This window comes from Rhamphochromis sp. 'chilingali' (assembly GCF_963969265.1).
Source record: "Rhamphochromis sp. 'chilingali' genome assembly, chromosome: 2".
Lineage (NCBI taxonomy): Eukaryota > Metazoa > Chordata > Actinopteri > Cichliformes > Cichlidae > Rhamphochromis > Rhamphochromis sp. 'chilingali'.
In genome coordinates this window covers 61383920-61408566 of record NC_137930.1, presented here as the reverse complement: position 1 = coordinate 61408566, position 24647 = coordinate 61383920, and the positions used below count along the sequence as shown (strand labels likewise).

Genomic DNA, 24647 nt, shown 5'->3' with positions numbered 1-24647 from the left:
GGATTACCTTGATTGTTTTCGAAAACAATCTCAATTTACACATTTCAGAAATTAATTTTTTGTTTAAACATGATGTCTGACTGAACCTATTGCAGTATAAATTACAAACAGAATATAATCAGACCTACAGCCTGGATTTAAAAACTCATTTTAAATATTTAATCCTGTTTTAGAACCATAAAGTCAATTCAGACTGATCTTCACACCAATATTTATGTCATGTCCAACATGATGTCAACTCTAAAACAAATGCAGATGACCTATTAGACAGTTACAGCTGCTTTTCTGTCCACAAAGTTAAATGGATATAGACTGTAGAATTTATTCTGGACTGCTAATATATCCAGCAAACTGTTTTTATCCTTACACTGAAGATGTATAATAAAGACTACCATCAAATGTGGCAATCAAGACAAGTCAAAATTGTAACACTTTCAGGTTCTTACATAAATAGTCGATGTAGGTAGAAGAACAGGAAATTGATTTGCAGCTGAAGACCAATCCTATTACAATAAATCTATAAGTTTTTAGGTGTTAAAGAATGGCCATTAAGATTACGAATACTTCTATTTACATAGACCACTTGTCAGTAATGTTACCCGCAAATAAAATCCAGACATTGGAAGGGGAGAAAAACAACAACAAAAAAAAAAAAAAAAAAAAAAAAAAAAAAAACCTTCTGTGGACCTAAAAGCTTGATTTCATTATCAGAGTCACCTGCACTACTTTAATGCTTTTTAGATGCAACGTCTTATATTCTGAAGCTGTAGCAGCTCGCATGATCCTGGAGAAACTTTGCAATATCCAGGAGAAAGTCTGCAACAGTAGTTTTAGTATTATAGGTCAATATGCTTATGAAATCAAACCTTCAGGTAAATAAAAAGCTCCCTCATCTGTGGAGCCAGCTCTCAGTTTGTATTCAAGAGACAGACACGCTGTCTACTGTTAAGATTCGGATTAAGACTTTCCTTTTTCATAAAGCATATAGTTAGGGCCTGATCGGGTGACTCTGAATCCTCCCTTAGTTGCACTGCAACAGGCCTAGGCTGCTGGGGGCTTCCCATGATGCACTTCTTCACTCGCTGTGTTTATAGACCATTTTGCATTTAATTATTATTTATCCATCTCTGACAGTCTCCCACAGCATGTCTTTTGTCCCGTCTTCCCTCTCTCACACCCAGTTGGAGCAGATGGCCACCCCTCCCTGAAACCGGTTCTGCTGGAGGTTTCTTCCTATTTAAAGGGAGTTTTTCCTTCCCACTGTCTCCAAACCCTCGCTCAAAATGTGGTCGTCTGATTGTTTGGGTTTTCTCTGTATTATTGCAGGGTCTTAATGTTACAGTGTAAATCACCTCAAGGCAACTGTTGTTGTGGTGCTATATAAATAAAATTAATGTTTAAAAAAAACAAAAAATCAGAAACACTGGAGAAACTGCCTACTGAATGCATTACACTTCCATACAAGACTGATACAGATGTTTTAAAGTTGAATAAGGTCAGTCCAGTTTCAGTGCTCAGTTTTAGTATTTACTTAGTAATGCGATGCTTTGTTTTCTATTTAAAGGACAGATTTCCAGGACAGCAGATGTGTTCACAGACAAAAACACTACAACATCTTTGTTTTCATACCTTCAAAAATGTGTTCATCATTCTTCCCGGTCTTGCACATTGAGTTATCGTGTCCTTTCATTCATGCCATCTTCTGACCAGTCTCCACTGATTGTTATTACTCTTCCCTTGCACCGTACGGGGTGTGAAACAGACCTTTGACAGATGTGCTACGGCCCGTGTGAAGCGGTTTTTGGATTTAACGTATGGCGATGATGGAGATGTATTACGGGACTCTTGAGGAAGAAGGCTTTTTGTGTTCCTCTTAATCACACACTTAGGCATCAAACCTGTAGGCTTAGGCTGCTGTTCAGAAGGCCAGTTGGCCAAGTGTCTGGGCCGTCGACTCACACTGACTCGAGGCATGTGCCTGTTTGATTGCATGAAAGGCCGTAAACGTTCAGACCTCACAGTTTGCCTTTGTGGTTTAGAAAATGAGCCCAGTGTGTTTCTTACTCCATAAGATGTAAGCCCACTCTGGGGTGGATTTCTCAATCTATTGTAATGTGGTTTCTGAAAGGCAGAAAAGAGTTCTTGATTGTAGAGGTTTGAATTCTCATGTTTTGCACCGGCATTTAGGACGAAGGGAACAGCACTGACTTTCTGGTATCCGGGAACAAAACTCAAGGGTTTGGCGGTAAACATCCAGCGAGCTCTGTCCATCTGTTTTTGCTTATAATGAGGAATTTGCGGGTATTGTGGGCTTCTTTGATAACCCATGTGACCTCTTCTCCATTGGGGTAACGGGTCATTAAAGCTTAAAGAGACAGAACCACTTGGAGGCCAGTGAATGTTGGAAGCATATTTTACAGTCCTTAACTCTTTGCTGTCAGTGGGTTTACCCGGCTGGACTGAAGCACCTATTCTTGTCTTGTATTTGGGCCAATAATGCTGCATGGAAAGGGGATGCTTTTTGCCATAGGAATATGCAGATGGTAGGTTTTTTGCAGGTGGGATATCAGTTTGACTTGCTCTGTGGAAGTCTTTAGTGAGTTCAAAGCCACCAGGTGGTCTCCAGTACCCCATTAAAGGATCTCTACTGTAAGAGGCATGTACTGGTTTTAGCATATCCTTCCAATAAGGTGTTAAATTTGAGGTCTCACTTGAATACTGGCTGAAATCTTGAGATGGGCTGTTTGCAGGGTTCACAGGGGGTGCAGTCACATGTTCACTATAGGAAGAACCGTGCCTGTGAAAGGAGCTGGAGGGAAATTGTGTTTTTTCTGGTGGTTTGTGTTGTTCTGACTCCACACTCACAGATAAGTCATTGTTTCCCCAGAGAAAACCGTGCGCCAAATTTCTTGAAGCAAGACCTGTGGCTGCTAAATGATCGTGTGGGTAGAAAGTGGTGCCCGGCCTAAATTTTTGGTTGTCATAAACACTGGAAGAAATGAGACTTGCAGAGGAGTCGAAAGGATCAGGGAAAGAGAGGCGTTTATTTGGCGTTTGGTAGTTGGCACCTTCTTCAATCCGATCGTTATTTATCCTGCTGTCACCAGAGGCAGTACCTCCTTTGTCAGGAGTTGGTCCATAGTCCATGGGTGTTCCGAGAGTTTTCATTTTTTCCCGTGCAGTTTCAAAATGTCTACTCAAGTCACTTCCTGGTACTAAGAAGGAACGCTTCATGTTTTCTATAAACTCCTTTAAATGACTCATTGTGGGGAAAGCGACACCCTTCACAGGCTCCTGCGTGTGTCCCCTCACTAACAAGTCAAAGGGATGGTGATAACCAGACTGCTCATTTTGCCCTATGAGAGGAGCAGAAGAGGCCCCGTGAAATTTATCAGGCTGGCTTTGCTTCATCTCAGCGTTAGCATCCTGTCCTTTATCATAAATAAATGCTTCTGGCTGACGGGAAACAAAGCTTTGCCGTCCAACATTCTCATTGTTTGTATTCAAAGATTGTCCAGAATGAAATGTGCTAGAGGTTTGGGGGCTCTCATAGAGATAGTAGCCATGTGCAGTACTGTAACCTATCAGGAAATAAACATTGCATTAAACTCGTGGTCAATTATACAAATGAAAGTACTGGAATTCATACCTTCTTGAGGAGGAAAGCACAAGCAGCTCCACAACAGAGTGCAAAGCCAGGAGAGGCTGGAAATAAAAATAAAAATTGAAATTGAAATACTAAAAATATAAAAGAACCGAGAATAAAATGACATTTTTATTTACCTGAATGAAAGAGCCATGAGGGTGAGTTAAACTACAGACTCTACCTGCAGCAGAATAATGATTAAAGCTTCTGACCAGCAAAATAATCACTCATGCTCTGAGTGAAGCCACAGCGGCAGGAAAGGTACCAGAGGGGACACAAAACCTTCTCACATTCTGCTTCCACTGATTGCAATCGAAGTTATTGAAAGCAGCTGCTGAGTTAGTTCTTGCAGGTCCTCAGACTGGTGGTGCACAGTAAATTGGTTCTGGTTGCATTTTTACTGTGAAACAGTAACTCAGCTTCAGAGAACCTAAAGACTTTCTCTCACTGTTAATAAGTAATAAGTAGGTAAAGTCATCAGGGTGTTCTGTTTCACTCGGCCAGTATTTGTCAGTCCAGATTTGGCTGAAATTATAATCATAATAAACTGTTTTATAAATTGTGAATTATATAAATTATTATTTTTTTGTTACTTGATTCCCATCCTTTGTTAGTTAAGCCTGGCTCCTGACAGCCTGCCTCCCTGTTTGCTGAATTAATGATGAGCTGTTTCTTGTTGGGTGACAGGAAGTGGAAAAGGTTCATTGCACAGAGCAAGAGAGATACCCTGGAGCTGACTCTGCAGATGGACTTGACAAAAAAAGCCTTTTGAGAGGAAATGCCGGCAGGTTGCACTTACCAAACTGTTGAGCTGGGTCAAATTACACAAGAGGATGAAAGCTGGTAGGTCAACATTTTAGGGTTTTTTTTCTGAAGAAATTATACTGAGGTCTGCTGGCTGTTTTTTTTTCTCGCTCCCTCATGTAAAAAGCCAGAGAAAACACTCACTGAGGTTAAGAAATTTGCCAGACTAAAAGTCATGCTCCCATGCTGTATCCTCCCACTGCCGTGACTCATTTTGTCCCTGTGCACCTTTTTACTTATATTCTTAACTCAGTTGTCATACTTTTGTGCAGAAATTTATATTTTCCTAAGTTAAAAATGAATGAACACTCCAGCTCTCACTGAGAAACTGGAGACCCCTGTAAAGGCTAGATGCCTCAGCCTTAAGTGTATCACTGCTCCATGGTGTAAAGATAGGACTTGAAAGGGACAGAAGACTACTTCAAAACTGAATGAACACTTTTTATCTTTTGTGTGTGTATGAATTTTCCTCTGATGTTACAAGTGGGATTTACTGAAATGGACAACAAGCATCAGCAGAGTGAAAAAGGATGTGATGCACTCTCTGTGCTCCCAAGCAGCTTCTTACTGCAGGTAGATTCTCTTACAGCGAGCAGCATGCTTGTCTCAGTTTTCTTTGTATTTAGCCTGGAGTTTGTACACAGAAAGATGATGGCAAGTCTGGTTTGTTTTTCAGGCTGCAACAGCCCCTTGTTCTCTGAGCAGTCAGCGATGAGCTCAGATTTCAGTTACATAACTCTTTAAATAGATTCCACTGTAAACATACAGTCCACTCTCTTTGAGGGTATTTGATTAAAGTCACTTGCAGATCATTTTCCTTTAATCTAAATACATACCAGAGTGTGCGTGTGTATATACACTTACAGGCCACTTCATTAGGTACACCTGTTCAACTATCTTTTAATGCACATGGCAGCAACTCAGTGCATTTATACATGTAGACGTGGTGAGGGCTGAAATTCAAACCGAGCGTCAGAATGAGGAAGAAAAGTGATTTAAATGACTTTGACTGTGGTGTGTTTATGGTGCCACACAGGATAGTCTGAGCATTTCAGGAACTGCTCATGCACTCCAATTTTCCCACACAATCTCTAAGGTTTACAGCGAAAGGTCCAAAAAAGAGAAAATATCCAGCATGCGGCAGTTCTCTGTGGGGGAAAAGAAAATATTTTGTTCATGCCAGAGGTCAGAGGAGACTGGCCAGACTGTTTTGAGCTGATAGGAAGGCAGGAGTATCTCAAACAACCACTCATTACAACCAAGCAGAAAAACATCTCTGAATGCACAACACATGGATCCTTACAGCAGACGATCAGGTGCCACTCCTGTAAGTTGGCAACAGGGACCCGAGGCTGCAATTTGCACAGCCATTGGCTGCTCTGAGTCTCAATTTCGTCTGCAACACTGACTGCTCGGGCTGCTGCTGCTGCTTGGTACACTCTCTGTACTAACACAGCACAGTTTAAACACCACAGCCTACCTGGGTATTGTTGCTCACTGTCCCTTTATGACCACAGTGTACCTATCTTCTAATGGCTGCTTCCAATAGGACAACACACAAAGTTCACATTATCATGTTCATGAAACCAGTTTGAGACGAGTCCACTATGCAGCGTCTTTTGGGATGTAACGGAATGAGACATTTCCAATATTAAGAACATCTTGAAGGCAAAAAGGGGTATAAGCAAGGTGTACCTAATAAACTGACCTGTGAATTCATGTATGCATATATATGATATATATATATATATATATATATATATATATATATATATAGCCACTCACCAACACTGACTCCACTCACCAGTTGAAGCATCTGTTTGTGTGGAATTTGTTTCTGTCCTCGGTTGATGAACAGTGTTTCAGCATGACTATGTTTGGCTTTGGGTGCTTGTTCACATCTGGCAGAGGTGCCAGCAGACCCTGTGAGAGGGCCAATAACATCAAACAGAAAGCGAGAAAGTTGTATTTATACAAAAAATGGTGTCTACATCCTATGTCCACGTTTGTGTTTTATAAAAAATATTGTTTTTATTTTAAGTATGCTTCAATATTTGGTTAAAAGTTTACAAACCTAACTGTAATATTTCATCACCTCATGGCAACAACATTATAAACCAGAGTTTTACTGTAACTCCCTTTAAGTATTCAGAGAAAAGTCAAGTGTCATTTGTCTGCTGTTTTTCCATGTGATTAAAAAAAAGATGATTTGTTATGTTAATCCTCAGATCTTTCAGTACTTAGGATTACAAGACCTGCTAAACTGTGCTGAAGTATGCTGCACATGGAAATCTATCATCCAGTCGGGCGTGTTGTGGAGTCAGGTCTGCACTCAGAGATTACTTCTTGTGTTTAATTTATGATGCTGTTAAAATTTTTTTAGTTTAAATAGCAAGAGTCTGGATGTCCCCTAATTGTTGCTCTTACTAGATCAACCTATCTGTGGCCAAAGACTGGATAACAGACAGCACAGTGAAGAACATTCTGCAGAGTTACCGTTTATTTGTGACCCATCTTAACCTGCGTGGCTGCACGTCCCTGCAGTGGTCCAGCCTGAGATTTGTCAGTAAGTGTTCAATGCTGGATTTAAGGTGGTTTATATGCAGGTGTGCAAAGATCAATGCAATTTGCATTATGATTATGATTATTATTATTATTATAACCACAATAATGAGTCAAACTAATCAAAATGTCGATCTTTATATATTTGAATTACAAACACAACACCGATAACACATAAAAGCAACAAAAAAATAGTTTTTTCATCTGATGCAGACTTTTTGCTTTACAAATTACAGAACAGGTTAATGAAGGCAAAACAAACAGCCTTTAAGGTTCATATTTTAACTTGAGTCAGGACAATCTGATGATCTGGTATTTCTGCGGCACCCTCAAAGCGCTCGGCTCCAGCTCCTCCTCCTCCAGCTCTGCCTGTGCTTCCATCAGTGTGTTCCAGAGCTTGGGGTCTGTCTGGTCTTGATCTGGCCTGCTTTGCTGCTTTGGACACTCTCTGTTGTAAGCTTTCACATACTCCTCCACGCTCTCCCCAGCATATTCCAGAGGAGAGTAGCACACCAGGCCTGAAGGACTCACTCCTGGATGGAGGCTTAACCAGTAAACCATGTATTGAATGCTGAAAAAAGGCAGGGAGTTTTTAGTTAACTTGTCAGCATTTAACATTGAAAAAAGATGCTTATAAAAATTTGAGCTGAGGAACCCACCTGTAGTCACACACCCAGAGGTTTCCTTCCAGTTTTAAATGTAACAGGAAGTAGAGGTCTTCAAGAACCCCGTGCTGGACAAACGTCAGGTTGTTGTTTGACAAGTCCAGCTCCTGGAGATGCAAGAGCCCAGTCAGAGAGCCTGAGAGTGAGAGAGAGAAAGCAGAGGTTCATGGGCACAGCTTCCGTTAGCTTCTTGACTCTCTCAGTATAAACATATGAAGAGCAAACGCAGTGCAGTCAGACTTTAATATAAATGCTCAGCCTGTCTTCAGTGTGTGTCTGAATAACTTCACCACACTGATCACTTTGTCTTCAACCTCCTAAGCTTTCCCCACCATAAATTAAATTATTACAGTATACAGAACGATGGCAGAACGCCCGCTGTCTCTGAAAACACAAAATGGGAAACAGAAGGCGGCAAGACTTGTATAACTGTTCTTAACCTTTTGACTTTGCATATCCATATGGTATCCATCACATAAAGAAAGTGGCGTATACAAATTTGCAGTTGTGCATGTGGATACAAACCTACTGAGCGCCGTACATGCTGTTGTATTCCCTGATTATTAGAAAATAGGTAATAATAGCATGCTTACCTTTGTCCAGGTGCTCCATGTTGTTATTGCTGAGATTAAGGGTTCGGAGACTCTTCGCGGCATTAAAGTCTCTAGCTTTGAGGTGACTGATCGAATTATGCGACAGGTCGATGTGGACAACGTTGTCGGGGATACCTGAGGGCACCTCAGTAAAACCTGAGCATAAATAAATGCAGAAAAAGCTTTATCTATATGTTCAGCTCAATCTTTCATGCATTCAATTCAAATTGGTCAAACCCAAGAGTGCTCCAAGAAGTCAGCACAAGTTCCACTACTGGATGATTAGTGACTAAAATGTAGCGCAGAGACAAATTGGAGTTCTGTTTCTATCCAGAAAATGAGTTAAACACTAAAATACAGGCTTCAGGCCAGCAGGATGATAGTAGTACATCTAATTTAGTCCTTTTTTGGACACACTACAAATGGTTTTCTATTTTAATAGGACTGTTCTCATAAAAAAGCCAGATGTTGGCTTTCTTTTCAAATTTATAAGGTGACAAACTCCTATAAAGTGATAATATAAGAGGTTAAGTAAGCACACATTTGCAAACCCACACGTGCATGTTTGCTTGTTTTACGTTAGGTTGTGAAAATTCTTTGAGTGAGTTGTTTAGTCGTCCCAGCCAAGCAACAGCAATATTTAATCATGAGCATACACGCTCTCTGACAGTTGCAGGTATTTTTCCTAACCCCTCTCTTACATAACAAAAACACATGTGATAAACCTCTCAGGAAATGGCTCAGAGGAGAGGAGGGTAGAGTGCAGAGAGCTTGCCTCGGTTACTGCAGTCCATCCGTATTTGGGGGTAATGGTAGGTGAAGCAGACTGTAGTAGCATCTGGTTTGCTTCGAATTGAACTGGGCTCTAAAGCGCCCGTGTAACCCGTTTCATTACTCTGTTGGTTGTTGGCTGGGTCTGGTTCTTTGCAGAGTAACTCAGGATCAACGTGCTTCAACTTCATGTTTTTTAACCAGATGGGCTTGGCACACCTAGAAGAGGGGACATTTAGACACTGAGTAATGACTTAAAAAGTGCACACTACATACTCAGTTTTGTTGGAATCACTTACCTGGCGTGGTTTCCTAGATTACGATTGCTTGGCACCTGAAGAGTGCGTACAAGACTATCAATTGGGCAGAGACAGTTCCAGGGGTTATCATATAAACGCAAGTAGCCAAGGTTTGGCATGGGGATGAGAACCTCCTCACTAAGTGTATGGAGGCGGTTGTGCTGAAGCAGCAGGGTGGTAAGCTTTGTCAGACCCTGGAAGGCCCCATCCTCCACTAGAGAGATCTGGTTCTGCTGCAGGTCCAGACTATCTAAATTCTCGTATCCGAGGAAGGCTCCATCATGAAGGACTTTAATTCGGTTACGGGCTAGAAGGAGGTGCTTGGGTTTGTTGGACCATGTGTTTGCGGTGGGAATAAAAGAGAGACGCCGTTCTTGGCAGTCTACAAAGACATGCCCAGATTCTGGTGACTCTAAACAGTTGGGTGACACAAGACCAGATGGGCCTGACCTGCTGTGACGGCGAGGACCTCTTGCCCTGACGATTAAAACACAAACAGCTGATTAATCTGTGAAAAATGGGCTGCAGAAATCAAATTAAATGTAGGAGTAATCCATACCTGTCCCGTGTGAGTTTGTGCCTTGCTCCTTTGAGGCCTCTGCCCTTCCCTGGTTTTTTCATCTGGATGGATGGGAGCAGCAGGAGGAAAAGGCAGAATAAGAGGAGAGGGGGGATTGCACGCATCCTGAACCCTGCAGGGGGGATTGTCTCTTCAGCAAGATTAACTGGAGTCAAATCAGCTTCTGATGAAAGTTTTCAAACTGGGAAATGGAAATAACAGGTCAAAGGGCAAATTTGGTATTGTTGATTGTACACAGGAGCTGTCATCCCAGCAGAAGTGAGAGGTAACACACCAATCTGTTATAACATTATGACCAATCACAGGTGAAGTGAATAACACTTATCTCTATGTTATCGAGTGAGTGAACATTTTGTCCTCAAAGTTGGTGTTAGAAGCAGGAAAAACAAGCAAACGTGAGTATCTGAGCGAGGTTGACAAGGGCCAAATTATGATGGCCAGAACATCTCCAGAACTGCAGCTTGTGGGGTGTTCCTGGTCTTCAGTGGTCAGTACCTATCAAAAGTGGTTCAAGGAATGAATATGGGAGGCCGAGGCTCACTGATCCTTGTGGGGAGCGAAGGGTGGCCTGTGTGGTCCGATCCAGCAGACGAGCTACTTCAGCTTAAACTGCCGAAAAGGTTAGCGTTGGTCCTGATAGAAAGGTGTTAGAATACACAGTCCATCGCAGTTTGCTCAAAAATAAACTAACAAGCGGTACATGAGTATCAGAACTGGACCATGGAGCAATGGAAGAAGTGTTCTCGTCTGGTGAATCATGTTTTCTTATAAATCACATGGTTGGCTGGGTGCAGGTGTGTCGCTTACTTGAAGAACTCCTGGCACCAGGACGCACTGTAGGAAGAAGGCAAGCTGGTGGAGGCAGTGTGATGCTTTGGGCAATGTTCGGCTGTGTTCTTTCAGCAGGATAATGCACCCTGTCTCAAAGCAAAAATGGTTCAGGAACTTTTTGAAGAGCACAACGATGAGTTTAAGTTGTCTCCAAATTCCCCAAATCTCAATCTAATTGAACATCTGTGAGATGTGCTGAACAAACAAGTCAAATCCACGGATCCCCCAACACACAACTTAGAGGACTTAAAGGATTTGTTGCTAACATCTTGGTGTCTGATACCACAGAAACACCTTCAGGGGTCTGGTAGAGTCCGTGCCTCGATGGTCAGGGCTGTTTTGACAGCAACCAACACAATATTAGGCAGGTGGTCAAAATGTTATTCCTGACTGGTGTATGTACAGCTTTAAAATACAGTGGATTACTATGACAATACTTGTTCATTCATTAAGATACAGTCATAAAGTATTTCAAAAAATATTCAGCATAGTACAAGTAAACATGTATCTGTTCTATACTGCTCACTGTTTTATTGCAGGTGAATGCAGAAACCTGCAGGAGCTCAATGTGTCTGAGTGCTTTAATGTTACAGTAAGTGAACATGTTAACAACGAACATCTTAAAGCTACAGAAAAATGCATCTTGCTTTTGTATGTGCACATTTACAGTTTTCTAAAGTTTGACTTTGACTTTCTAAACCTTGACAAAACCCTGATTCTAATTGATTTCATCCACCGATAAATAAACAGGCAATGGTCAGTTTTCCAAATATAGATTCTAGTAACAGGTTCCTTCCTGGTTGGATGGGAAGTAACATTTCAATCTCTCCTTTTGTAGGATATGATGGTCCAGAGAATTTTGGAGGGCTGTCCCTGCCTGCTCTACTTGAACCTTTCTTGCACCCTCTTAACAAACAAAACTCTACAAGAGCTGTCCAGGTAGGTCTCCATTTGTGGTAAAACCATCAGTGATTTAGACTTTGTCACCAGAATAGATTTAAAAGATGCTACAAACGGTGTATCGGTGTGCATAATGTTTCTTTCTGATGGCATCCCGCCCCTCAGGTTCCAGAATTATCTACGTGTCTGTTTGTCCAGTTGAAGCCCACAGCTGGCTTGTATTTCATGTCCGAAATGAATGCGGTCTGTGCCAGCAAAATGATTTAGAGAAACAGATGCTACACTGTATAATTGTATGACAGGTTGATCGATTTCCATGATGGTGTTGCTCTCTCACGGCTTGTAGTATTATGCAATGCTATCTGATTCACATTTTCCCACAGAATAATGTGAGGATGCTCACCTTTAATTGACAATGACATTTTCCTTTTTTATGCCAAGGCTTTCTTTTCAAATGTAACTTTTTTGTGCTAAAAACAAACAACCAAACAACCAACTATGATCCGTACAAGGCTCATTAACACATAATATGCCTTCATCATTTCTTACATCTAACAGAAACTGCCTGAGCCTTCAGTATCTGAGTCTGGCCTACTGCGACAGATTCACAGACGAAGGTTTTCTGTACCTGGCCACAGGGAAGGGCTGCCACAATCTCATCCACCTCAACTTGTCCGGCTGCACCCAGGTCAGTTGATGCGTTTCTCTCAGCTGCTCCACTCAAATTCAGCTGAAAACAGCAAATGGCTTTTGACCTCCTCAGTCCGTCTTGAACAAATCCAATCACTCGTCTGTTTGCACGTGTTCTCTCTTGTTCCTGGCGTTGCTGGGGTTTGCACTCGGGGAGAGCGCCGAGCGAATGAGCAGAAGAGAGGAAAAGGCAGCTGTGGCCAAGCAGAGGTTTGGGTTGGCCCACCCACTCAGCATGTGTACACTCTGTAACGTAACCCACGTACTGCAACATGAAAGACACTCTTCTGGGAATGCGTATTAGTTTGCTTCCAGATGTATAGTTTTATGGGGCCCTGAAAATTCTGTGAATGAGGAAAAGTGCATCCAGGAGACTGATTAAGATGATGAAACAGATTTTCCCCTCTCCTCCTAGTTGACCGTGGCTGGGTTCAGATATATTTCTGCTGGATGTCCTGCACTTGAAGAGATTGTGATCAACGACATGCTCACGCTCTCAGATAGCTGTGTCCTGGTGAGTGTAAATCATGGCACATGAATGTGTCTTGTCTTGTGCATAATTCTTTGTACCCACACCCTTAACCCCATGTTGCTCTTCTCTAACAGGCCCTCCTTACCAGATGTCACTGCTTGTCTGCTATTTCTCTGCTGGATGCACCACATCTTTCCGATATCGCTTTCAAAGCTGTTGCTGAAGCAGCCAAACTGAAGTCTTTCAGCATAGAGGGTGCGATCACATCCCACAGTCTTCATTTCAATACACGCACAGTGGGGGAAATAATTATTTGATCCCCTGCTGTATTTGTAAGTTTGCGGCTTAAAAAGAAATGATCAGTCTCTAAATTTTATGGTAGTTTCATTTAAAAGGAGAGTCAGAATATCAAGGAAATATCCAGAAAAAACACATTACATCAAAGTTACAAATTGATTTAAGTGCCATTGAGTGAAACAAGTATTTGAATAATTCATGATTCCACAGATTGGTTGTGTGCCCAAGTTGCACACAGATTTCAGTCAGTCAAACAAAGATACTCCTGATTGCAACTCATATGTACAAAGCACACCTGTCCACATAATCAGTTTTGTCCATTCCAACCTCTCCACCATCATAGACATGACCAAAGAGCTGCCACAGGACATCAGGGGCAAGATGGTAGACCTGGGAAAGGTTGAAATGAGGTACAACAACATCAGCAAGAAGCTTGGTGAGAACTATTAGTGCAATTATTCAGAAATAGAAGAACTGTAAAATGATCATTGCTCATCCTTCATTCTGGAGCTCCGTACAAGACGATGCCTCATGGGGTGAAAATTGTGTGTGGATCAGCACAAAACTACACAGGAGGACCTTGTTAATCAGCTTGGCAATAGACTACGCCAGGGGTGGGCAATTCCAGGCCTTGAGGGCCGGTGTCCCTGCAGGTTTTAGATCTCACCTTGGGTCAACACACCTGAATCACATGATTAGTTCGTTACCAGGCCTCTGTAGAACTGCAGGAGCTAATTTAGCCATTTAAATCAGCTGTGTTGGTTCAAGGACACATCTAAAACCTGCAGGGACACCAGCCCTCGAGGCCTGGAGTTGCCCACCCCTGGACTACGCCATAATGGATTGAACCCACATGGTCCCCCTGCTCAAGAAGCCACATGTAAGTTTGCCAGTGAACATCTAAATGAGGCTTGGGAGAAAGTGCTGTGGTCAGATGAAACTATAATCAAGCTTTACAGTATTAACTCAACCCGTTACGTTTGAACGAAGAAAAGTACTGAGTACGACCCAAAAAATACCATCCCGATAGTGAAGCATGGACTTGGAAACATTATCCATTGGGACTGTTTTTTTCTGATACTGGTACAGGACAATTCTACAGGACTTGAAGCTTTGAGTGCCCAAGCAGAGGCCAACAAACTGAGAAGTTGGCCAAAGTCTCTCCTAAGATGTGTCCTAACCTGGTGACCTACCTGTGCCTGCTAACACAGGTTTCTCCACCAAGTATTAGGTCATGTTTTGCTTGGGGTGGAAATACTCATTTCACTCAATGACATTAAAAAATCAATTTATAACTTGTATGTAATGTGTTTTGGTTGATTTCTGTCTTTTTCCATTAAAATGGAACTACAATAAAAATTAAGAGGCTGTTCATTTTTTTCAAGCGAGCAAACTTAAAATTTCAGCAGGGGATCAAATAATTGTTTCCCCATTGTGTGAAGAGTTTTAATACTGCTCCAGTTATTCTCCACTATGTTGTACACAATGCTTGTGCGTTAGGCAACTACCAGCTCACAGACTTGAGCTGGAACGCCCTGTTCAGAAGCTCACAAGGTCTCCGCAGGCTCCACGCAGCAGAATGCCCCGGGATGACTGACGCAAGCCTCAAATCTGTAGCCTCCCTCCAACATCTGCGGTATCTTAACATCTCGTATTGCAACAGGTGTGTGCTTGTTTGTGATGACCGAAGTCTCACTTTTCATACCTTTTCTTTACATTTCTTTAAATAATGTGTTTCAGGGTGACTGATGTTGGGGTGCAGTATTTGACTAAAGGCTGCTCAGCAAATGAACTGCAAGAACTGAATGTCAGTCACTGCAGTCACATCACCGACATCTCTGTCATGAGGATTGCACAAAGGTACACACAGTTACGTCTCTGATTATATGACAGTTTTTTTTTCATGAGTATTTACCCAGAACTGAGCCTAAATACTATCATAAAGCAGCTTTTGTTTGCATTTTTTCCAACTTGTTAGGTTGTGTAAACTTCTCCATCTCAATCTGAGTTACTGCGAGAGGCTGACGGACTCGGCCGTGGAGTGGCTGGGTGGGAGCTCTCTCTGCTCACTTGACCTCAGCAGCTGCAACATCCAGGATCAAGTACTGTTACCATGTTTGCTCTTGTTTTCACGCATTGCTGAAGATTTGAATTTTGGGAATTTGAAGAACAACCTGTAACTTGGGTATTTGCATTTTTAGGGACTGGCCACTCTTGAGGGAATTCCCTTGAGGAAATTGGTTATTGCCAAGTGCTTCTCTGTCACAGACGCTGGAATTAAGGTGCATATTTATCTGGAATTTCAGCCAACTGTTCAAGCGTCCAAGTTTTCTTCTTCTCACATTGTTTTGTAACATTGACAGCTGATGGGAATTACAATTGTATCCAAACCTTTTCCTGGACTAATGGTTTTACAAAATGAAACCCTTCTCTTTTTCCACAGCTATTTCAAAGAATCTTTTGCTTTCAACAAGCCAACACCATTGAAGAAATGATTTCCAATTTCCTCCATGTTTAGTCCTCATTTATTTTCTAATCAGTAACACTTCATCACACATCTCTCATTTTCTTTGTTTCTCACAATGAGCAGAAGCTGTGCAAGAATGTGACAGACCTGGAACATGTCGATATCTCTCATTGTGTGGCTCTGTCTGACGCAGCCGTCAGAGCCTTTTCGTTTTACTGCAGAGGCCTGGTCGCACTGCGGATGGTCGGCTGTTTTAAGGTATAAACATGCACATTACTAAGGCATTTAATGTTACCCAGTTGAAGGAACTGCCTTTCTTCTTGTCATTTCATGACATTTTTTCATTTTTCTCCCCCTGCCTCAGATGACCGATATGGCCGTGCAGTATCTGACAAGTGGATCTCAGTACTTGCGAGAGCTTGATGTGAGTGGTTGTGTTCTTCTCACAGATCTCACACTTCGGTACTTGGAAAGAATTTGTCCTCCACTCAGTTCCATCACGATGGCCTGCTGCAGCGGCATCTCGAGGTACGGCATGCTCTTAAAAGTTCACAGCAAAGCTAAACTCCTGCCCAAAACTTTAACCGATCGATAAAGGTGTGTTTCCTCAGGGCAGCTGCCTCAAAACTTCAGCCACGTGTGACATACTGGGAGCACAGCAGCGACACCCCTCCATACTGGTTTGGATACAACATGGGGCATCTGGTCACAAAACCCAGCAAGTGATGATCCATCAGAAGTAGCAAAGCAGTAATCAGTAATGACAACTGCAGTAAGTCCATGCAGGAAATAAACAGAGGTTTACCTGTGTGGTCTTTCTGGTCTGTACCTGTCGGGACAGAAGCCTACAACACAAAGTTTTACCTGCTTTGCTGACACATTTCATCAGTTTCCAACAGCACAGTTGAAGTGGTGTACTAGTTTACTTCAGGAGCCAGTTTGCGGTCCTATCTATTAATAATATAGCAACCTTTTCTCACTGGAAATCCTATTTATATGCACAGTTTCTCATGGACTTGATGTTTCCGGCCATCATTGGTCTGAAATGACTGAATTCAAAGTTTGCTTCAAATTCAGAAATGTCTCAACATAATCTTTAGAACAGGGGTCTCAATGTTGGAAAGGCTGTCAGCTGTGTGGGGGGGCCCCCTTGTGGCGAGAGAGCACAGTTGCACTATTGAGCACATGTTCCAGTGATCAGAGTTGGAGCTAGCACATAGCAAGAGCCGCCTGGCAGACTGACTCTGCAGGGGGTGTCTACACACGGTGTGAGTTGTGTGCGTCGCTAAAGAACTGTGAGTAGACGTGGAGCCATGCCTGAAAAGGACAGTTTTAGTCTTTTATGCCAATTAGACATTTAGTGGATGTAGAAGTGCAATGTGTATCGACCTGTTCGCTATGTGGCTAGTTCATGCTACTAATGCTACCTGTTATGCTACATACCTGCTAGCTGTAAGCTAAACGATTTGGTGTTTGTGATATATTGTTGTTGGGTGTATTGGCAATCAATGTCATGTACTGTAAGGGTTTGGGAGTAGTGTATGAAACTCGTGCATGTAGATGTTCATATAGGAATTCCCATTTGTAGTTCTGGTTAGATTCGAAGAACGCTAATGCATCATAATTCATGACTTAGATGTTTATTACATTCAGTATTCTGTATATGTTCTGTTCACAGACCACACACACCCACACCCCTCACCACTCTGTAAGCCTGCGGTTGCATTACTGTGTTGCTGTACTGTGCTGTTAAGCTGAGGAATCACAGTAAAGACGGTATAACCTTTATCTGTGCGTCCTGTGTGTTCTGACCGACACCCCAAGGTGAACACCACTGCTATTCAGCCAACGCCTATACAGTCCTGGGTTCAACCCAAATTAACATTGGTCCTTCGAGCCGGATGGTGCTTTCCTTGGATCCTAAAGATGCAGCCTAGTTTCTTCTCCAGTGAAGATGTCTCAGATTCAACTCGCCCAAGGCGCCAAGTGCAACCTCCTCCCTACCTTGCAGACTATGAGGTGAGCTTGGTGGGCCACCAACGAGACATGACACCCTACCGTCACTCGTACACAGCACAGTATGCACCCGGGCTAGAAGAGCAAAAGCAGTACGTGCCATCGGCAGTGTCTGTACAGACCTCCCGCTCGTCTAGCCCAACAAGTCAGCCTGGATGGGAACACACCGTGGATGAATGGACCGCTTCCTCGAATGATCTGCAGGATATGCGGCAGCATGTGCCCAGTAGGGATGGCCTGAACCATCAGCCTCCTTCTCCTTTCCATCGACCATGGGAAATGTCTGCAGTTTCGGGTTCGCAGTGTGGTATGAATGGCAGACCTCAGCCTTACGCCCAAACACGTGAACCAGACAGAGGTGTCGGAGCAACGGGACCAGAGATCACCCCCAACACATGTACCCCCTCTGTCTTCCTTCCAACGTATGCAGCCCATCAGTGTCCCCACGATTAGTTCCCATACACATAGAATAGATGCACGAACGAGTCCATGGCCGCAGTATGACAATAGGCAGGACATCCATGCTCAACAAGAATACCAAAGGCCATACTTTCGCCCACCATCAGCTCAGAGTATTCCACCCAAGGATACTACAATGATTGATACATTGGATAGGATGATGGGTGAACTACAGCTGTTAAAGGAGCAGACACTGACAGCTAGTCGGCCAACCCCGCCATTCCCCAACAGTGCACCTTCCTTTGGGTTTGAACATCCACCTATCATTCCGCAACATTTGAAGCCTCCTTGGCAGGAGCAGTTTTCTGCTAGTGCTTATCCCAGTTTCCAGAGTCAAGCCCCCACCAACATCTGGAGCTAGCAGCCCGTCGCCGAGGTATCAAGACCTATCATAACATCATCGCAATATAAACCTCATCCATCCCCAGCCTACCAGCCACCACATGTAATGGCACAAGAGAAAACATACAGGGGTCCAACTCCAAGTATTCCCGATCTCATTAAGAAGGACCCAAGCGAGTTTGCCCGGTTAAAGATCGCACTTGACAATCTACTGCCACCGGATGGGACAGAGCTTTTCAAGTTTCAGATACTGATGGATCATTTGAAACTAGATGAAGCACGTCTCATAGCTGATGCATATCTCAATTCTCCATCCCCCTATACTGACACCATGGCAGCCCTATCGGAGAAGTTTGGTCAGCCCCACCAGTTAGCCCTCAGGAAGATTGCCGGTGTTATGGATGCACCGGACATTCGTCGCCGGGATGTGGAGGCTTTTGAAAGATTCGCACTGCAGATTCGGGCTCTCGTTGGTATGCTGAAGACCCTTGGTCCGGATGGCGAAGTGGAACTGAAATGTGGCTCTCATGTGGCACGGCTCCTCAGTAAGCTGCCAGCTGAAATGAGGTCTGAGTTCCGGAGACATATGTGTCGCCATCCAGGGGTAGTATACAACCTAACAGACTTTTCAGACTGGTTACAGCTGGAAACATGGTGCCAAGATAGCAGTACCCAGCTTGGGGCTACAGGGCAGAAGGAGAGGGTCATCCAGAAAGCAGAGCGCCTGAGAGAGGCGAAGTCAGTAAAGCGCATGGCCACTATCCTGCATGGCTCAGAGAATCTGCCGACGAAGCAGCCTGTCGAGTCGGTGAGCAGCAAACCAGCTGTCCATAGCAAGAAGAAAGGCCCGCTGAAAGCTTACTGCCCCTACTGTGATACGGAGGACCATTATCTGAGTCAGTGCCCCATATTCCAGTCGTTTGATAAGGCTCAAATCTTAGACTGGATTAAGACAAACCAGCGTTGTTGGCGATGTGGCAGATCACATCAAGCAGCACAGTGCAATCTGAAGAAAGCTTGCAGCCTATGTCAAGGCAAACACCTTCAGATCCTGCATGAGGTCAACGCCAAGAGTGTGAAGGAAGGTACTTGCCTGGTGAGCTCTGCAACTGAAATACTCCACCTAGATAAACCTTCAGATTCTACCCGTGTTCTGCTTAAAGTGATTAGAGTTCTCCTGAGAAATGGTGACAAAACTCTGGACACTTATGCCATCCTGGATGATGGCTCTGACCGCACCATGCTGCTCTCCTCTGCAGCTCAGCAACTGGGCCTAACAGGCACACCTGAAGACCTCGCCCTGAGAACTATCCGTCAGGATATCCAAACGTTACATGGGGCCTGCGTTTCATTCACACTGTCCCCTATCATGCAGCCCCAGAAATCCTTCCACATAGCTAATGCCTTCACTGCCCAGCGGCTTGGCTTAGCTGAGCATTCATATCCAGTTACCATGCTCAAGAGAAGGTACCGACATCTGACGGACTTGCCCCTACAAACCTTCAGCAGAGTTTCACCCCTGTTGCTAATTGGGGCTGATCACCCACATCTCATAAACCCTATAGAGCCTGTGCGCTTTGGATCACCAGGAGGGCCAGCTGCGATGCGAACCCGACTAGGATGGACTCTGCAAGGGCCTGCAAAGTCGCTTGAGTCACAGTTAGAGTCTCAACAGTGTCTCTATACCTCCTGCAGCCCCCTATCTGTTGAACTCCAGAGGAATGTGGAGAAGCTGTGGCAAGTGGATGTTCAACCATATAAGAGTGAAAAGGAGGTGACAAGGTCGAAGGAGGATCATGAAGCCCTTCAGATATTGGAGGCCAGAACAAGGCGCGTGGAGGTTAAGGGAGTGCTCCGGTATGCCACACCCTTATTGAGGAGGAAGGATGCACCACTTTTTCAGGCCACCCAAGAGGCGACACTGCCCAGCCTGAGGAGTATGGAGAGACGTCTGAGCAAAGACCCAGTTAGGGCTGCTGCATATATGGACGAGATTGAAAGGTTGGTGACCTCTGGGTTCGTAGCCAAACTGCAACCGGAGGTTGCCTCTCAGAGCCAAGAGAGTTGCTACATACCTCATCACATGGTCCAGCACAATGGCAAGAATAGAGTGGTCTTTAATTGCTCTTTTCGACACAAGGGACTTAACCTGAACGAGTCCCTATTGCCTGGCCCTGTCCTGAGCCCTTCTCTGGTTGGAGTGCTCCTGCGCTTCAGAGAACACAGCATTGCCATCAGTGGTGACATAAAAGGGATGTTCCACCAGGTGTGCCTACTCCCGGAAGACAAACCGCTCCTGAGGTTTCTTTGGCGCAATATGAATCGGGATGAGCCCCCTCACAGCTATGAATGGCAAGTCCTTCCCTTTGGGACAACATGTAGTCCCTGCTGTGCCTCCTTTGCGCTACAGCGGCATGTCCTCCTGCATAGTGAACCAGGAGAGGAGGTGAGGTTCTCCATCGAACGGTGCTTCTATGTGGACAACTGTCTACAGAGTGTTTCATCGATTGAAGAAGCCCAGCAGTTGGTCAAGAAACTACGGCAGCTTCTGGCTTCCGGGGGTTTTGAAATTCGGCAGTGGGCTAGTAATAGGCCAGAAGTGATTAGTCATCTGCCATCCGAGGCACGGTCAGACAAACTGGAACTCTGGCTGTCACAGGACCGACAAGAAGCGCATGAATCAACCCTGGGACTGAACTGGAACTGTGAGACGGACACCCTCAGCCTCAAGCACCGACCCATTGACTATGGAGAGCCCACTATGAGGAACATATATCGAACCCTGGCTAGTCAGTACGACCCACTTGGGTTCATCATTCCCTTCACCACCAGGGCCAAGATTATTGTACAGCAACTCTGGGACAAGCATCGAGATTGGGATGACCCCCAGTTACCTCATGATTTGCTGCACCAGTGGAAGACATGGAAGGGGGAGTTGGTGCATTTATCAGAGTTAACATTGCCACGATGTTACACACTGCCGCACATGGATCTATCTGACATTGCAAGAGAGGTACATATCTTTTGCGATGCATCAGAGCGAGCCTATGGCTCTGTGGCTTACCTGAGATCAGAAGATCATTATGGTAATGCGCAGCTGTCATTCCTCATGGCCAGATCACGGGTTGCTCCAAGGAAGCAGATATCTATTCCCAGACTCGAACTCTGCGCTGCACTCACTGGAGCCCAGCTCGCAAAGCTACTTCAGACAGAACTAACGTTCAAGGTGACCACATGTACGCTGTGGTCTGATTCAACCACTGTCCTCAACTGGTTGCATTCCACATCCTGCCATTTCAAGGTGTTTGTTGGCACCAGGATTACAGAAATTCAAGAGCTTACTAACCCCAAAGACTGGCGATATGTGGATTCTACAAGAAACCCAGCTGATGACATCACAAGGGGCAAAAGTCTCACTGAACTGGCCAGCCCAAATAGGTGGACTCAAGGACCAGATTTCCTCCTCCTACCTCCTGACCAGTGGCCCTCCTGCCCATCGTTGGGTACATCAGACCCAGAGGATGGCATCGAGCTAAAACGCTCTGCCATATGTCATATGGCTAACACGACCCCGGGTAATCAAACCCCAGAGGCCCAGCGGTTCAACACATGGGCAGAATTAGTAGAAGCCACAGCTAAGGAGATTCAAAATGCAGCAATGCAGGGTGACCCAGCTGGGAGTAACTCATCTACTGCAGGGGCCTACACCGAGGCAGAGCAACAGATCTTGAGACAGATTCAGATGGACTGTTTCCCAGAGGACTACCACCTACTACAAGCAGGCAAACCTATACCGGCTAACAGTCGGCTGCTATGCCTAGCACCGCAGTATGATGCCAATCATAGACTGATCCGGGTTGGTGGCAGGCTGCGGCGAGCAGAGAGCCTTGATCTGTCTGTTGTACACCCTGTGGTCCTGGATCCCACCCATGTGTATACCAGACTACTTATTCAAGATGTGGATGCACGTCTCGGTCATCCTGGCCCAGAGAGAGTATTCGCTGAGCTTCGGCGGACTGTATGGATCCTGCGAGGTAGAGAGGCCGTTAAGCGGCACCAACATAGTTGCATGGATTGCCGTAGGTGGAGGGCAAACCCAGCTTCTCAGCAAATGGCTGACCTGCCACCTGCCCGCCTCAGGCTGTTCAAACCTGCCTTCTATTCGACTGGCATGGACTGCTTTGGTCCTTTCTGGATCAAGATAGGCAGACGCAGGGAGAAGCGATGGGGCATTTTGTTTAAGTGCCTCACTACTCGGGCCGTCCATATAGACCTCCTGACATCCATCGACACTGACTCCTTTCTGATGGCCTTCCGAAGGTTCATTGCGAGAAGAGGGAAACCGGCAGAAGTTTACTCGGATCAGGGGACAAACTTCAAAGGAGGGGAAAAGGAGCTCCAGCAGGCGTTCTCCATCATGAGTCCGGACCTCCAGCAGAAACTGGCTAAGCAGCAGGTTCGTTTCCGCTTCAACCCACCTGCAGCACCCCACTTTGGAGGCACTTGGGAAAGAGAAATCCGCTCTATCAAAAACGCCTTATACACCTCTGTCGGCTCTCAAACAGTGAGTGAGGAAGTACTCAGGACCGTTCTTACAGAAATCGAGGGTATCCTGAATGCCAAACCCCTAGGTTATGTTTCTGCTGATGTGGCTGACATCGATCCAGTGACCCCTAACTACTTGCTCATGGGGCGGCCTGACAGCTCCCTACCTCAGGTAGTGTATCCCGAAGAAGAAGCGCTAGGGAGGCGAAGATGGAGACATTCGCAAATCCTGGTGGACAGATTCTGGTCATCTTTCATCAGACACTATTTGCCTAATCTCCAAACTCGCATGAAGTGGCAGAGACCCATTGGGGGCCATAACAGAGGGAGCGGTTGTTCTGCTGGTGGATCCACAGCTACCCAGAGCATCATGGCAGATTGGGAGAGTGACAAAGATTCTTACTGGTTCTGATGGCCACACCAGAACAGCAGAGGTGAAGATACGTGACAAAACATACACCCGGCCTATAGTACGTCTGATTGTGCTTCCGGCGATCAAGGATGAGGATGACCAGGTGGGGGAGCCCTCGTCTGTATAAACAGCCTTTCCATGGGGCCAATTTGCACCGCAAATTGGGGGGCGGCTATGTTGGAAAGGCTGTCAGCTGTGTGGGGGGGCCCCCTTGTGGCGAGAGAGCACAGTTGCACTATTGAGCACATGTTCCAGTGATCAGAGTTGGAGCTAGCACATAGCAAGAGCCGCCTGGCAGACTGACTCTGCAGGGGGTGTCTACACACGGTGTGAGTTGTGTGCGTCGCTAAAGAACTGTGAGTAGACGTGGAGCCATGCCTGAAAAGGACAGTTTTAGTCTTTTATGCCAATTAGACATTTAGTGGATGTAGAAGTGCAATGTGTATCGACCTGTTCGCTATGTGGCTAGTTCATGCTACTAATGCTACCTGTTATGCTACATACCTGCTAGCTGTAAGCTAAACGATTTGGTGTTTGTGATATATTGTTGTTGGGTGTATTGGCAATCAATGTCATGTACTGTAAGGGTTTGGGAGTAGTGTATGAAACTCGTGCATGTAGATGTTCATATAGGAATTCCCATTTGTAGTTCTGGTTAGATTCGAAGAACGCTAATGCATCATAATTCATGACTTAGATGTTTATTACATTCAGTATTCTGTATATGTTCTGTTCACAGACCACACACACCCACACCCCTCACCACTCTGTAAGCCTGCGGTTGCATTACTGTGTTGCTGTACTGTGCTGTTAAGCTGAGGAATCACAGTAAAGACGGTATAACCTTTATCTGTGCGTCCTGTGTGTTCTGACCGACACCCCAAGGTGAACACCACTGCTATTCAGCCAACGCCTATACAGTCCTGGGTTCAACCCAAATTAACACTCAAACTTAAATGAGTCGTGGGCCACTGCTCATTGGAGGACCACTTTAGTCTTCAAGTAGTACAAAATCAAACAAGAAAACTCCCACAAATATTTCCAAAAATGTAGTGTTTCGTTTTTTCTTTTAATTTCAAATATTGTATAACAAAACTGCAAACGTGAAGTAGGGGTGAGGTGGGCTGCAAGTGGGCCCCAGGCCGCAAGTTTGAGACCCCTGCTTTAGAAGTTTACTGTTCCAATTTTGGGTGATGTACATTTTATCCCATAGATGGTGAAGCTTTTTTCTACTGCTCCCTTATTCCCATCTGATTTATTTTAAATACCAGATGTCCTTCCTGACACAACTCCAAA

General features: G+C 44.6%; 3 protein-coding genes across 4 annotated transcripts; 2 read left to right on the top strand and 1 right to left on the bottom strand.

The window, feature by feature from the left end:
- Positions 1–4391: 4391 nt before the first annotated feature.
- On the top strand, positions 4392–17546 carry fbxl13 (F-box and leucine-rich repeat protein 13; the record flags this gene model as incomplete). Its single annotated transcript, XM_080875295.1, is given in 17 exon segments — positions 4392–4403; positions 4405–4489; positions 4935–5023; positions 6679–6774; positions 6881–7016; positions 11291–11343; positions 11590–11690; positions 12210–12339; positions 12757–12855; positions 12948–13068; positions 14611–14773; positions 14851–14970; positions 15089–15212; positions 15312–15392; positions 15701–15835; positions 15942–16105; positions 16189–17546. Coding segments are annotated over 17 exon segments (1824 nt in total). The 3' UTR covers positions 16304–17546.
- Positions 7148–12760, bottom strand: LOC308392316 (leucine-rich repeat-containing protein 17-like). Of its 2 annotated transcripts, XM_080875296.1 has the most exons (8): positions 12280–12760; positions 10728–10837; positions 9900–10101; positions 9341–9817; positions 9046–9260; positions 8271–8426; positions 7672–7813; positions 7148–7583 (listed from the first exon to the last, which is right to left on the bottom strand). In XM_080875296.1, exons 3-8 carry the CDS (start codon positions 10022–10024, stop codon positions 7304–7306), a joined length of 1395 nt encoding a protein of 464 aa, XP_080731422.1. In that variant the 5' UTR covers positions 10025–10101; positions 10728–10837; positions 12280–12760; the 3' UTR covers positions 7148–7303. The 2 variants fall into 2 exon arrangements, with proteins under 2 accessions (XP_080731422.1, XP_080731423.1); XM_080875297.1 differs by lacking the exon at positions 10728–10837.
- Positions 17547–18500: 954 nt separating the features above from the next.
- On the top strand, positions 18501–24225 carry LOC308384763 (uncharacterized protein; the record flags this gene model as incomplete). The annotated part of the gene is made up of 2 exons (XM_080863354.1): positions 18501–23707; positions 24091–24225. The coding sequence occupies one exon, from the start codon at positions 18501–18503 to the stop codon at positions 23349–23351; it is 4851 nt and encodes a 1616-aa protein (XP_080719480.1). The 3' UTR covers positions 23352–23707; positions 24091–24225.
- Positions 24226–24647: the final 422 nt, after the last annotated feature.

Excerpts from the sequence above, each read along its gene's own strand:
- LOC308392316 (XM_080875296.1), bottom strand. The coding sequence starts at position 10,024 with ATGCGTGCAATCCCCCCTCTCCTCTTATTCTGCCTTTTCCTCCTGCTG. Across the intron at positions 9,818-9,899 it reads CACAAACTCACACGGGACAG|GGCAAGAGGTCCTCGCCGTC; the intron begins GTATGGATTACT and ends TTTAATCGTCAG. Across the intron at positions 7,584-7,671 it reads CTCTGGGTGTGTGACTACAG|CATTCAATACATGGTTTACT; the intron begins GTGGGTTCCTCA and ends GCCTTTTTTCAG.